The sequence below is a fragment of the Paralichthys olivaceus genome, chromosome 22 (assembly GCF_024713975.1).
Source record: "Paralichthys olivaceus isolate ysfri-2021 chromosome 22, ASM2471397v2, whole genome shotgun sequence".
Classification (NCBI taxonomy): domain Eukaryota; kingdom Metazoa; phylum Chordata; class Actinopteri; order Pleuronectiformes; family Paralichthyidae; genus Paralichthys; species Paralichthys olivaceus.
This window is the reverse complement of record NC_091114.1, coordinates 15227193-15240740: the sequence shown is the minus strand read 5'-3', so window position 1 is coordinate 15240740 and position 13548 is coordinate 15227193. Positions and strand designations below refer to the sequence as shown.

Genomic DNA, 13548 nt, shown 5'->3' with positions numbered 1-13548 from the left:
ACTTGTTGTTTTGCGCGGCTGAACTGATAAGTCACGTGTTTGATTGACTCTCTGACCCGTTGACCTTTGAAGCTTGTTATAAAAGAGGGTTGGCGTCAATAAAAAAGAAAGAAACTATTTGTTTCCTCGCTCCTGAAGCTCTTTTTTGCCGATGAGGAGTTTTCCGACATTGACACGCAGTGTTTATCCGACTCGAGCCCTCGGCCCAGCGTCCTAAAGTCCAGCTGTCAAAACAAGCCAAAGTCCACTTCGGTCATGAGAGGCGTCAGCTGAGAGGAGAGTTTTGATCCACCGCACATGCACGGCTGGCCGGTGTCCAGGGTTCTCTGATTTCCTCGTGTAAGTCAATAAATAATCAGCTGTTGTCTCTGTGGAGGATTGCAACTTCAGCAAAACCTGTAGAATATCTCGATCCTGCTGTTTTCAAATGAGATTTGACAAAACTTATTGAGTTTCTTTGAAGGAACCAAAATCAAGGTACATTACCACCATCCACTGGTCATTTATACCGCACCTTCCAAAACAGTCGTAACAACATGCAGGCTGAATAGCATTTAATAAAATACGTAATCTGAAATCAAGGACCACAAATAAAGCATCATTTAAAAGTAAAAATCTAATTAAAGCGAAAAACAATCAAGTAAAAGCCATTTGGTGAAAGAAAGTTAGAACTGATTTATTACTGTTGCTGACGAGGAGCCAGTTTAGGTTTTTTAAAGGGAATCTCACTGTTCAAGTCAATTTAGAAATGATAATAAAATCCAAAATAATCCTTTATAATGTTAAACATTTGTGATCAAATATCCAACAAGAAGAGTTTGGCGAAAAGGATTTATCCCTCAAAACTAAAGCTTAGATTTTATCATTTAGTTTTCGATTCAAGTCCTTTCCACAGTAAACGTGTCAACGGCTTCAAATTAAATCAAATTTGATGAGAGAAACATCTGGAAAAATCTATTCCCCGATGTTCGTTTTTGACTTCAGGGCATCAAATCATGCATCAGAACGCGAACGCATGAATATTGGTTTATTTTTTGGGGGTTTAATATAAAACTAAGACGTTGGAACACTTTCAGATTTTGGAAAACACAGAATATGTTGAACTGATGATGAGGAACAGGAGGTCAATAGTTCAGTCATAAGAAGACACCCCTCTGTGTTTCCGTGGGCAAATGAAGCAGTCCTGATTCAGACGGTATAAATAGACCTGATTTCCTAATTCTGCCGTTTAGACACTTCTCTTGGCCGAGACGATCGAGAGCCACAGACTGTCGACTGACCCTCATTTCAAACTCGTTTCCATTCAGCCTCCGAGTCTGTTTTTGTTATTAAAGAACACGGTGCCAAACCACGCAGAGCCAGCTGTGTCGTTTGACAAAAATATCAACTTAAATGTCAATTAGTGCGGAGAATTTCCCTCTGCAACCGGCTCTCCGGGAGCTGACGGAGGGCTGGGGTTCAGCTTCAGGGGTTAATGACGCCATTATCAGCATTCAGAGCATCTAACACGATTATCTCTGCAGAAGCAAGAGTCTGATCTCTGCATGTATCAAACATCAGTCACTGTAGAAACCAAATCTTTGTTTTAAAACCCCCACAAAGCTCAAACCCGGATAATTCTCTGTTTGAACAGCTGCCCTCTGCTGGCCTGAGCCGGGTGTCGGTAAGATCTGTGACGTCATCTCGGCCGTCAGATGCGTCAACTCCAGAGTTTTCAAGATATCGAGCCTTTCTCATGAGCGAGATTAACAAAGCGAACCGAAGATATTCAATAGATTATAATGTCGTCTCAGTGGGGCCGGGGACGTGTCTGTGTAGAAAAACTTGAATGCGTTCACAGTGAATCTGAAATGGGTCAGAAACTCATTCGTGTCGCTCAGGAGAAGGTTTAGAAGTTGACGGAGCGGGTTTGACTCAAGCTGTGACCTTTGGGACGATCTCGGTAGGAACGAGATGAGATGAGGCCCTGGAATGCGATCCCGTCCGCAGCCGAGGGGAGAGCGGCCATCGCCTCCCTGCTGACTGACACACTCCTAGAGTGATGCCTAGAAGTGGGTGTGTGTGTGTGTGTGTTTGTGTGTGATGATGCCAGTGGACCACGCAGGGGGCATTTCAACACCAGCATGTGACCCGCTGGAGTTTCATTACTGATGGACGAACCAGTGGGCTCACTGGGGATGTAGACTGGTGCTAGAGTTTCAAAACAACAGCCTGTGTGTGTCTGTGTGTGTGTGTGTCTTTGTGTGTGTGTGTGTGTGTGTGTGTGTGTGTGTGTGTGTGTGTGTGTGTGTGTTTACGTGCATGGAGCCTGGCCAGTGTAATGAGCAGATCAGATGTACGCACCTTTTCAACTATTAGTTAGACTATTAGCATCGTCAGTGAAAGTCCCCGGAATCACTCCGCTAACCCCTCACACACTCACACACACACACACACTCACACACACACTCACACACACACACACACACCGATAAGGATGCGTCAGAATTTCGGTGAACTGCGTCTCATTTCCACGACGCCCAGCAGGAGGCCTGACCCCGTTAACTCCACAACAGCATCCGTCTTCAAGAGCAACGACATTGACAGGTGTGAGGCCTCGGCTCCGCCTCCTCCTCCTCCTCCTCCTCACAAGCGAGAAAGTTTCCTATTTAGGTTGAAACCGAGGGAACTCCCCCGAAGTCTTTTAGATCCGATCAGCTGCTGCTTTCATCCTCATTTAGAATTTATTATACGTGTGCAGGTTTGATCTATACGATATGAATATGTGCATAGAAATGATGTGTATCAGAATTAAGACATTTTTCTTTCTGTGAACTGAATTAGGAGCAAAAACTGGTTGATGGTCTCGATGATGGAGACGGACGGAGGTCAGGATTGTTAAATGTGTTAAACCTCTGTGATGATTGAAGCTGTTCACGCACGTGTGGCTGATGCTCTCAGACTTATTCCAGCCGAGCGGGGATTCTGCATCTCGCTTAAGGACACTTTGGCAGGACACCCGGGCCTTTTTAGCTCAGGGAACATGTAATCCGTTTTTTAGTAATGGGATGGGCTCTCTTAAGCACCGGGGGGGGGGGGGGCTCCCAGCCAACCACCGGGTGTGTGTTGGAGTGATTTGTGTTTTGTTGTGGGTCCAAAACTTACCTTTGTGTGTGTGGGGGGGGGGGGACAGATCAGCGTCTTTCCAGGAACCAGAAGGCAGCGGTGGCTCTGAACAGCTTAGAGAGCCGAGACAACAGGCCCGCGTTCAAACACAGACCACCTCACCTCCGATCCTCTCTCGTCTCTGCAGCTCAGCCAGAACGACGCAGGAAGTAGATTAGCCCCCAAAAAAAATCCTGTTGCCTCAAACGGCTTACGAAACAGAAACAATAGCTGCAGCTCGAGCATTAAGACGGACGTGTCTTTCTGCTCCTGGGCTCAAACTTCCACATTGTTGTTTTATATATTCACCTGAACACGTTTCACCATCGGGTGCAGAGAGTTTTATAAACATCCTACCTGGTTTATCTGCACTGACGATTTTACAGTCGATGTCTTTCATCAGTGAGGCTTTTATTGTTTCAAGCACTTTGTAATTTTGTTTTGAAAAGTGTTATATAAATAAAGTTTAGACTCGTTAAAGACACTAACAGCTTTAACTCACGCACTTGAAATAAGGTTAATATAATAAGAGAGATTCTACAGAGACAAAGAAACATTTTCAGGAGACAACACTTTGGACATAGTATTTATTTCAGTCGTAAAAGTTTATAACAACTTCTGGATAACATAACATGAAAACAAAAAAAAAAAAACGAAAAAAAAAAAACATTAATACACATTTTTTTTAATCTCAACCCAGTTTGATAAAATTAGAATTCATAAAAGCAGTTTTGAAAAAATAAAAATAACAAAATCACAGGAAAATATTTCTCCCCCCTCATCTCAGACAGCTCTTGCAGACTTACAGTACATCAGGTAGTGCCGCCTGATGCGAGGGAAACGTCACACGTCACGTTAACACCTGATTTAAAATGACGCCTGCGTTTCAACAGAGTCGAGAGTGAACGCTTCAACCAGTTTTGGAGAAAGGCTCAAAGTCAGCCAAAGTGGATTTGAAGGTTTTGGGTGTAAAACGAGGCCCCTGAGGAAAACTCAGACCCCCGATTCACAGCAAAGCCCAGCACCTGGAAATGGTTTTTTTTTTTTTTTTTTAAAGAAAAGTCAAAAACAAAAACAAATTTTTTCCAATCAAGGAGCCAAAATGACATTTGAATCCTTTCTCGCAAAAAATATCTGTAACATTCCCCAATCATTAGACTACCTACAAGCAAATCCCCTTTATTTCAGTTCAACATTTATTAATTCTACAAATTGAATACAAAAGTTTTTAAGAGATTGGCATCGTTAATATCATACAAAAAATTACGTTTGAGGGAAAACGGTTCTGTCTGTGCTCAGTAGTTAGCTTTACTTTCCGGGTGAAATGCGAGACCTCGGTGAACAATCTCCCCACAGCCAAATAAAGTTTATATACCTTTTAATCCTCTTTTTTCAAATATATATTTATTATATATATATAAAATACTGTTTTCATTCATAAAAGCCTTTGTACAATATCTGAGTTGGTGTGTGTGTGTGAGCAGTGGAGTGTGCGAACATGTGTGTTTGTGTGTGAATGCGTGAGTGTGTGCGCTAAAAAGAACCTGGAAAAATTCATAACAAACAGCTGGTACTGACTGAAGACCTAACACGCTAACAACAAAAGGTGTTTTACACAATATACACATTTTATTATACTTACAAAAAAGTTAAGAGAAGGAAAGGTGAAGGCTGACGGTTAGCAGGCGCGCCCTAGCAGGGTTAGTACCACCGAATGTAACGTAATGCGTCAGGAAGACGACAGAGAAAGAGAGAGAACGTGAATGAAGAAAAAAAAAAAAAGAGGCAGTCAGTCTCACGAAGGAAAGCTGGTCGTCAGTGCATCTCATCATGGATGTTCCGAAGTCAAAAAGTGCCGATTTGGTAACCATCCAGTCCTCATCGATTAAACAAAAAAAAAAAAAAAAAGCACTTCTGTCTGGAAACTGATGAACAGTATCACATTTTTTTTCTTTTCTTGCACCAACGTCGAGAGTTATTTTTTTCTTTTTAGAAAAGTCAAAGGAAACAGTGAACGATCAGGGAAAGAAGGGAGAACAAAGAAAAATGCACTTTTCTTGTCACGCATCCATCATGGCACCATGTAGCGGAGATTTTTCTGCTTTCATTCTGAGGTACTTCTTAAGAAAAACAGAGACTGAATGTAAGATTTATTATTTACGTCAGTTTTTTCTTTTTTTTTTCTCTTTCTTTTTTAAGCTGTGTCGCACAGTAGCACCATTGTTTAAGTCGAAGGTTGTAGTTTTTTTTTTTTGGGGTGTGTTTTTTTTTTTTTTTTCCGGAAGACAATGCACCATTGGAATTCCATCATGTCGCCATGGTGACCACCCCCCTACCGCTACTTGTCCCCCGTCATCCAATCATTTATTGCTAATGACTGGGCGCCCCCCCCCCCCCACCCCGGCAACAGTGGGCTCATCGCCGTGTGCTGTTACGTCCTCTTCATGCAGACCACGCAACGGCTGACGCGCGTCCGTAGGTTCCCCGCCTTGAGAGTCTCCGACTGTGGCTTCCTGTACGGGTCAAAGGTTAAAGGCATTTAATACGGATGGAGTGAAATTATTCTCGGGATTAACACAAACACGCAACGCTTCAAAAACACTCGTGAACATGTAAACGCAGTCGTCTCTCTCTCTCTCCTGCTGCAGCCGCTAACTGACCCTTCTCTACCGTCACGTGTGTCCATACCTGAACATCTCAGAGGGTTCCACAGTGGCCAGCCAGAAGGAGTAGGAGTTGCCGTAGTAGTTGCAGGTGCCGCTGCCGTGGCACTCGATGAAGGGAGCGCTGCGGAACTCCTCCAGGCAGGAGCCGGGAGAGGCCAGGGCCTGACCGGAGCCCTCTGCACCTGCACTGGTGTGCTGGGGGAGGAGAGGGAAGACAAAGGTTGTGTATTGAACTTTGTGGACAACGTGAAAGGTCATTAATTAGTCTCTGTTAGAGGGTTTAGACGTCTCGTGTAGATTTGGTCGTACCATCATGAAGGAGTATCCGATCCACAGAGCTTCCCAGTTCCCTGGGCACGATGGAATCTGGATGGTCTGACTGTGCACTGCTATCACCATGGCTGGAGCTTCACACACTGAACACCTACGCACACAGAGGCAGACGTCAAATTAAAAAAACACGTCCAACTCCTCTCTCCTCCTTCATCCCTCCGCCCCGCGGTCCTACCTGCTGATGAAAGGCTTGATGCTCTCCCCTCTGAGCGGGTCCATGGACATGGGCATGGGCTCGGGCGTGGACAGCCAGTAGGAGTAGTCGTTTCGGGAGGCGAAGTTGCAGACGTTGTTGATGTTGCAGAACATGAAGGGCATGGTGCTGAACCTGCGGAGACAGCTGCCAGCCGTGCCTGGAGGACAAAGAAAAGACACATGAGTAAATCAGGACGTAACATCTTCGGGTTTTTGCTGAAATAAAACAAAAAATCCTTCGTACCAAGGTCCTGCCCGTGAGCCCTCTCGTTGCCCTGCACGTACAGCAGCGAGTAACCGTCGTAGATGCTGCTTGTTCCGTCGGGACAGTAGGGCACCTCCGTACCCTGGCTGTGTCGGGTGATGAGGAAGCCGTGGGCCGCAGAGGCTGTTCCTGGGAGACCAGGCTGACCCTGTGGACCGTCTGAACCAGGGGGACCAGGGTAACCTCGCTGACCTGAGGCAACGGGAAAGACATGTCAGGTTGTTCCCTGTGTGTAATCTGTAGTCAGAATCTTTAGCCCACAACTTTCAGCCACTTCAGCAATTGTTTGTTTTGTCGTGACATAAAAATGATTTCTTCTTCTTTACTTTTTGTTTTTTTTTTGGGATGATAGACTGAGCTCTACGTACCAGGCTGACCGGCGGGCCCTGTGTCTCCTTTCCTGCCGGGTGGGCCGCTGAAGCCGGGAGGGCCCTCGGTACCAGGATCTCCAGGGTTACCAGGTTGACCTGACAACAGTTAAACAAGATGCTGAGCTGCATCATGTGTTTCTGAAGCTCGAGCCACATTAGGGGATACAAGCCTGGTTTATCTTATTTCAACCATTTATGATTTAATCTGTACGATAGAGAATTAAAGCCACGTACATGAAACAACAATCTGAGATTCTGAGAAATGCATCAGTTATCGTTTACGAGAATGGAATCAAAATACTACAAGAAAAAAAGTTGTAATTTTACAAGAATAGTAAAGAAAAACGTTCTTCAAGAAAAAGTTCAAGGTCCCATTAAAGAGTCCAGATTGACCCACCTGGCAGCCCATCACGTCCAGAAGAACCAGGCAGTCCCTGGCCACCTTGCTGGCCCTGAGGTCCAGGAGGTCCTCGCTCTCCCTTCACCACGATGGGAGTCGGAGATAAACCAGGGTCACCAGGAGGTCCTGGAGATCAAACGTTGCAGTGGGGAATAATTTTGTAATACTCATTTTTGTAAATGCTGACACGTGAATGTTGCTGCAGATTTTGATTTGCTGTGTGTTCACCCACCGACAGGCCCAATGTCTCCAGGATCTCCAGGAAGACCATTACTACCGCTAATTCCTGGGTCTCCCTTGGGTCCTGTCAAAAAACAAAAGACAAAAAAAAATCCATGTTGATGACTATGATTAAGAATGAAATCGATTTTTAGACGTAGGAAGAAAATGCTGTTCGAGGATTGTCGACTAACCCGGGAATCCAGGAACGCCAGGCAGACCGATGTCTCCCTTTATACCAGAGCCGCCAGGAACACCAGAGGTACCCTGGGAGGAGAGAAGAGCAGACGGTTACATCACATCTCTCTCTCGAAGATCCTTCACAAATGCAATAATTTCGAATAAAAAAGAAATGTAAGGTTATGATCTTACCGGGAATCCTGGAACACCAGACTCTCCCTTCTGTCCAGAGAAGCCGGGCTGGCCAGGAGCGCCGGGAATACCCTTCTCTCCCTTAACGCCGCCACTTCCTGCAGGTCCGCGGGGACCCTGCGGGCCGCCTGGACCTTCAGACGCAAACGCCAAAGGTTCAAAGGTCACGTACAGTTTAATTAAAGAAATAACACGATCACATTTGAAGTTTCTGGTTTCTATATTTCTCACGAGGGCTGGGATCAGTTTGAATTTCATCTATCTGTGAACAACATGGACTCCGCTCAGATTTTGTAATTTACATAAATTTAAATCTCTATAAAGAAGTGAACGGATGATGAACTGATCCCAGCTTCTTTACGAAGCAACAAATGATGGACGCACACATGAAACACACAGAACACACAACAGGACATTCGGTTACATCATACATCATAAATAACCAGCCTGTGAACATCACGTTACAATAATCATACATCACAGCACACAGATGATTCTCTCAGATGAACAAATATATTGATGTATTTGATATAAACCAGGGAAACATTGGCAACACAAAGTAAATCTTCCTCTTGCTTTAGCCGTAAATGTCCAGTGTGCGAATGTGTTTCTCCGGACATTCTCCCGTGGACTCACTCGGACATTCTCCAAACATTTGCCAGTAAAAGTTCATTCCCACCCTGAAATTCCTGTAAATTGATTTCACATTACTTTTCCCGACTCAGCACGAGACACATTCAAACCCGCTTTGAACTTTTCGCCCGATCGCTCCCCCCCCCCCCCCCACAAACCCCATCGAAGAGCAGGAGTCAAAAAAGAACAACCATCAAACCACTGGAGTCTAACCTGGAGGACCTAGGGTTCCCAGAATTCCCGGGTAAAGCGGAGGCGGGTTGAGGGCATGAGGCAAAAAAAAAGAAGAGCTGGTTTAGACAGAAGCAAGAACAGAAACAGTCACAGATATTTTATCTTTTCACAGCCAGGAGCTTTTAAACCAAACAGATGTGTAGCTTCACCTCAGACGGCTGCAGTTACTTCAGTTTATAGATTATTTCAATTCTGAGGAGACGTTGATTTGACAACATATCAAATGTTATAATCTGAGAGTTTAAGCCAGCCGGGGCCAGTAGGTGGCGATAAAGTCAACATAAATGACCAGAGAATAGTGTTTTGGTTCAAATAATTCTATTTGAAACAGATGTCTGTGAATGTCGGTAATATGTTGCAGTGATGCTAACTGTAGCTGCCAACTTGTAATTAGACCTAGTGGTTAAACCCAAACACAGAGATATTGGTTTATAGACATTGTTGTTGTTTATGTTATATACAGCATCTGCATTGGTCCGAGATTTTTTCTTTTCTTTGGGGTTTTTGTTGCTGCACTTCAATGAAAATCAAGGGCTTTAACTCTTTAAAGGTGCAGTGTGTAAGATTTAGGTTGAAGGAATCTATTGGTAGAGGTGAGGGGTATCCAGCTGCAACACGAACTTCACCACTAGATGTCACTAAATCCTACACACTGAGCCTTTAAACTCTTTTGATTATAATATTCCGAAAATAATTTAAGCTCACATTTAAATACGATCAAGCTCGACTGAAGTAGAGACGTAGTAACAACAGTGATTTCTGATGTTTCAGGTGAGTTAGTTCTTTGTGTGTGTTGTTGTGCACAAACTGTGTAAAACAAAGTGCGGATCACATTCTGACTGTTAGACACAAATTTAAACATGCTGATGGTGCTCATTTTCAAATTTTGGGTGTGTTACACATATATTTGTATATATATGTATATATATATATTTTCTTTTATTGTTTCATTATAAAGAGAAGTTCTTTCAGAAGGTGCTTACTTGTTAAAGTGCGTTACACTAGCGTCAGTGTGCATGGAAAGTGAAAAGACGACAGTTACTCAGGGTGAGAAATGTAGAAAATGCAGTTTTCAGGTGAAGTTTTTTTCCCAGTGGATCACAAAGAGAGATTAAACTCGTGCAGTAAGAGTCTGGACGCCGTTTATCTGACCTGAGGGACCTGCGTCGACCGGACGCACGAGTCATCACGCCAAGAGGCGGGGCCACACCATGTGTGGGTGGGGGCAAACCACAGAAAGCAAATATTTCATGGCATCAACATTCATTACCCACAATAACAGGAGTGGTTGTTTTTCAAAGCGTGACACAGCGCCGTCATGTGGTCAGAGCTGACACTGAACATTTTATATGTGACTCAGCTCTGATTTGATTGTAAACATTAATTATAATATGATTGAAAGAATTTGTTATATTATTATATTATTATTATTAATATTAGCTGAATATTCTTCTTCCTTGTGCGGTTTATTGGCGGTTGGAATGGAGAATATTTATTAATTTGGTGTATTTACAATTTCCAGCACTGTGTCAGCTTGTATTCAGTGTGTGTGTGTGTGTGTGTGTGTGTTGGGACAGACAGTGCCCATGCAGATGACTGATGTGATAAACAACAAAAAAAACCCACCACACTCAGGACAGCAAAGCCAGACACAAGCTCACAATACTCACAGCCAGACGCTAAGATTTGATGTCAAATATCAAAGCTGTGGATGTTTTCACTCTTGCTGCTGTAAATACACTGCTGCTGTTATTCTCCTTCAAATGTACACGAGTATTCATCCAACACTGAAAGTAGCTGCAAAAGATATCATTACAATTTACTCCTGTTTGCTGAAATTTGGAAAATTAATTAATATAAAAACAGGATTTAGTTTTTTCTCGTAAAATTCTCCTTCATGTACTCGACTCACATCCTGTGGATTTTTAATGTGATGATAAAAAATATGGTAAAAAAGTTTTGCGAGTTTGTCTCTCACTCGGCTGTTTCAGACCAAACGATCTCACATGAACACAAACACTGGACACACACACACAACGTGAAGACGACGACAGCTACACACAGACACAGTACGTCAGGGCTGTGGAGAGATGAAGCGATTACAGACTCCCCCGTTCTGGGAGAAAAGGGCAAAGGGGTGAGGAGACATGTGGACGGATGGATTGGTGGATGAAAACAAAAGGATGAGAAACTCATGCTCTTTTTGGGGCGTGGTCTAACCCCCAGTGACAAACAATGATTTACGTGTGAGGAGCACGCCCACCTTTCCTCCACAGAAGGGTGCGTGGGAGGTGGATGAAGGTGCGACACAAACTTTTATCACGGGTGCTCAGTGTTTCCGACAGTGACCAGACAGGTGCGTCAAACTGTGACGTAGCTCTTACAGCGATTGGTGCAACAACGTCACATGCAAATCAACAACTGGCACAGAGATGAAAGCATTCACGATTAAAAGTGCAGTTTCTGCCATTTGCTGCCTGGTTTTCACAATATCGATCAGTCTCCAATAATGTGTATTCTATAAATTAAGATTGAAACCTTCAGGTGGTTTTATATCTTGTATTTTTTACCTCGGCCATGGAGTGAGCAGTGGAGCAGTGGAAATCAAACCACTACTCTGCCTACAGATCAGATAGCGTTACTCAAAACCAGGCAGCAACCTCCGGCAGCACACGTGACCGCATGTATCGATGTGCTTTACCTGCTCGTCCAGGAGGTCCAGGGGGACCTTGGAGTCCTTTGGGGCCCTGCACAGCCAGTCCAGGAGGGCCAGGAGGGCCACTGTTTCCTGAAGGACCAGGGGAACCAGGGAAGCCAGCTTCTCCTTTAGAGCCGGGGAAACCGGGGCTGCCAGAGGGACCGGGAAGACCTGGGTCTCCCTTTGCACCTGAACAGATAGGGAGGGTAGAGATTGGTACTGTATATTAGGGCACGGACAATGATTGTAAAAATGTACATATAGTGGGTGGGAACTCACCTGGAAACCCTGGAAGCCCAGAGGCACCAGGGGCTCCGTGACCAGGAAGCCCTGTAGAAGAAAATAATCAGAGGTGAGATTAATCAAATCAAAAAAATATTACAAAATATATTTAATTCCGATCAAGATGGCGGGTGACTTACCGGGCTCTCCCTTGACTCCAGCCGGTCCTGGGATTCCATCACGACCTGCCTGACCCTTATCTCCTGGAAAACCTGATGCTCCAGGTCGGCCAGGCTCTCCTGGTCTACCTGGTGATCCGGTGAGACCTGGGGAGCCGGGACCACCGTCAAGACCCTTCGGACCTGGGATACCAGGAGAACCTGACAGGAAAAGGTGGACAGTGCATGAGTCACTGTTGTCGGAGTCTAAAACCTTCTCCATAACTTGCAAGATGGCTCTGAACATGACTCCAAGTCTTGAAAGTCTACTTCCGTCATTAATGTGCTGGAGGTTGTCTTTCTTCCATGTACATCAACTCTGTCACCATCTTTATTGACTTATCTCTTTTAAACCTACCTTGGAATCCGGGAAGGCCAGGATCACCTTTGGAACCTGGACTTCCAGGTAAACCTGAGAGACCAGGTGATCCTGGAGCTCCTTTGAGTCCTGGACTTCCTGGGAACCCTGACTGACCTGGCTCACCCTACGAGAAAACATAAAAGAAGCAACGCTTGAATATGCACTTCTGCACTTCAATGTTTTTCTTCATTAGCTAAGTTTTGTACCTTGAATCCAGGTGGTCCAGGTGGCCCAACTCCGGCAGAACCTGGTTCACCTTTGGCTCCGGGGAAACCCGGTCCTCCTGGCTGTCCTGAGGTTCCTGGTCGCCCAGACAGACCTGGTAGACCCTTCTGCCCTGCTGGTCCTGGTGATCACAGCGCAGCAACAGCATTTATGACACTTTAAGTATTTTAACATTTAATTCTGATTTAGGAAGAAATTTAACAACTATTTGGTGAAACAAAGACTTGAGAAAGCGCTATGAGACATTCAAACACACCAGGAAATCCCATTTCTCCCATGCTGCCTTTTAGTCCTGGAGCTCCAGGTCCTCCCGGGCCTCCTGGGAATCCAGCATCGCCCTTTGGACCTGCACACAATGGAAGTGGCATGTTAGAGATTGATTTGCATGAGTATGTGTGAGTATATGTGTCTTTATGTGTATGTGTTGGAAGTCAAAACTATACCTGGTGGTCCGGGGAGTCCAGGGCGACCATCTGATCCTGGAAGTCCTGGGTCTCCGGGGAGACCGCTGACACCTTTCTGACCTGGAAAACCTGGTCCACCTGTGGAACACACAAAAAAAACATGTAATAATACAGTGACTAGAAATTGATTTGTGTGTGTTATATTTTATTATCACCCGTGACATAAGATTGAATGACTAAAGAGGCAGTGAAGGTGTTTCCACTCTACCTGGAAGTCCTGAATCTCCTTTGGTTCCCTTTACGGCTGCTGCTGTCAGGGTAGGACCTGGGGGTCCTGCGACACCGGGGTCACCCCTTTCTCCTTTAATGCCGGAACCACCAGGAGAACCATCTCGACCTGAGAACCCAGGTTCACCTACAGGAAGAACATTTTAATATTGCTGCTTTAATTGACACACTTTCTGTCACTAAATATATAAAAGTAGCATTATTCAAATTAAGAGGCAGTTTTCATATACAACCTCATGGCTTAGAGACTATAAACCAGTGTTTAAAATTACATATTCAGTTAAGGTTCTTATATAACGT

At 44.6% G+C, this 13548-nt stretch overlaps 1 protein-coding gene across 1 annotated transcript in view; it reads right to left on the bottom strand.

The window, feature by feature from the left end:
- Window positions 1–3716: 3716 nt before the first annotated feature.
- col4a5 (collagen, type IV, alpha 5 (Alport syndrome)) overlaps window positions 3717–13548 on the bottom strand; it is a 32339-nt gene continuing 22507 nt past the window's right edge. The window contains exons 32-49 of the mRNA XM_069518639.1: window positions 13229–13375; window positions 13000–13098; window positions 12813–12902; window positions 12538–12677; window positions 12329–12455; window positions 11953–12132; window positions 11810–11860; window positions 11534–11719; window positions 7966–8099; window positions 7788–7860; window positions 7607–7678; window positions 7372–7500; window positions 6972–7070; window positions 6583–6795; window positions 6319–6496; window positions 6120–6234; window positions 5833–6005; window positions 3717–5657 (exon numbers count right to left, since the gene is read on the bottom strand). Coding sequence (XP_069374740.1) covers window positions 5576–5657; window positions 5833–6005; window positions 6120–6234; window positions 6319–6496; window positions 6583–6795; window positions 6972–7070; window positions 7372–7500; window positions 7607–7678; window positions 7788–7860; window positions 7966–8099; window positions 11534–11719; window positions 11810–11860; window positions 11953–12132; window positions 12329–12455; window positions 12538–12677; window positions 12813–12902; window positions 13000–13098; window positions 13229–13375 — 2288 coding nt within the window. The 3' untranslated portion in view covers window positions 3717–5575. The remainder of the gene's footprint in view (window positions 5658–5832; window positions 6006–6119; window positions 6235–6318; window positions 6497–6582; window positions 6796–6971; window positions 7071–7371; window positions 7501–7606; window positions 7679–7787; window positions 7861–7965; window positions 8100–11533; window positions 11720–11809; window positions 11861–11952; window positions 12133–12328; window positions 12456–12537; window positions 12678–12812; window positions 12903–12999; window positions 13099–13228; window positions 13376–13548) is intronic.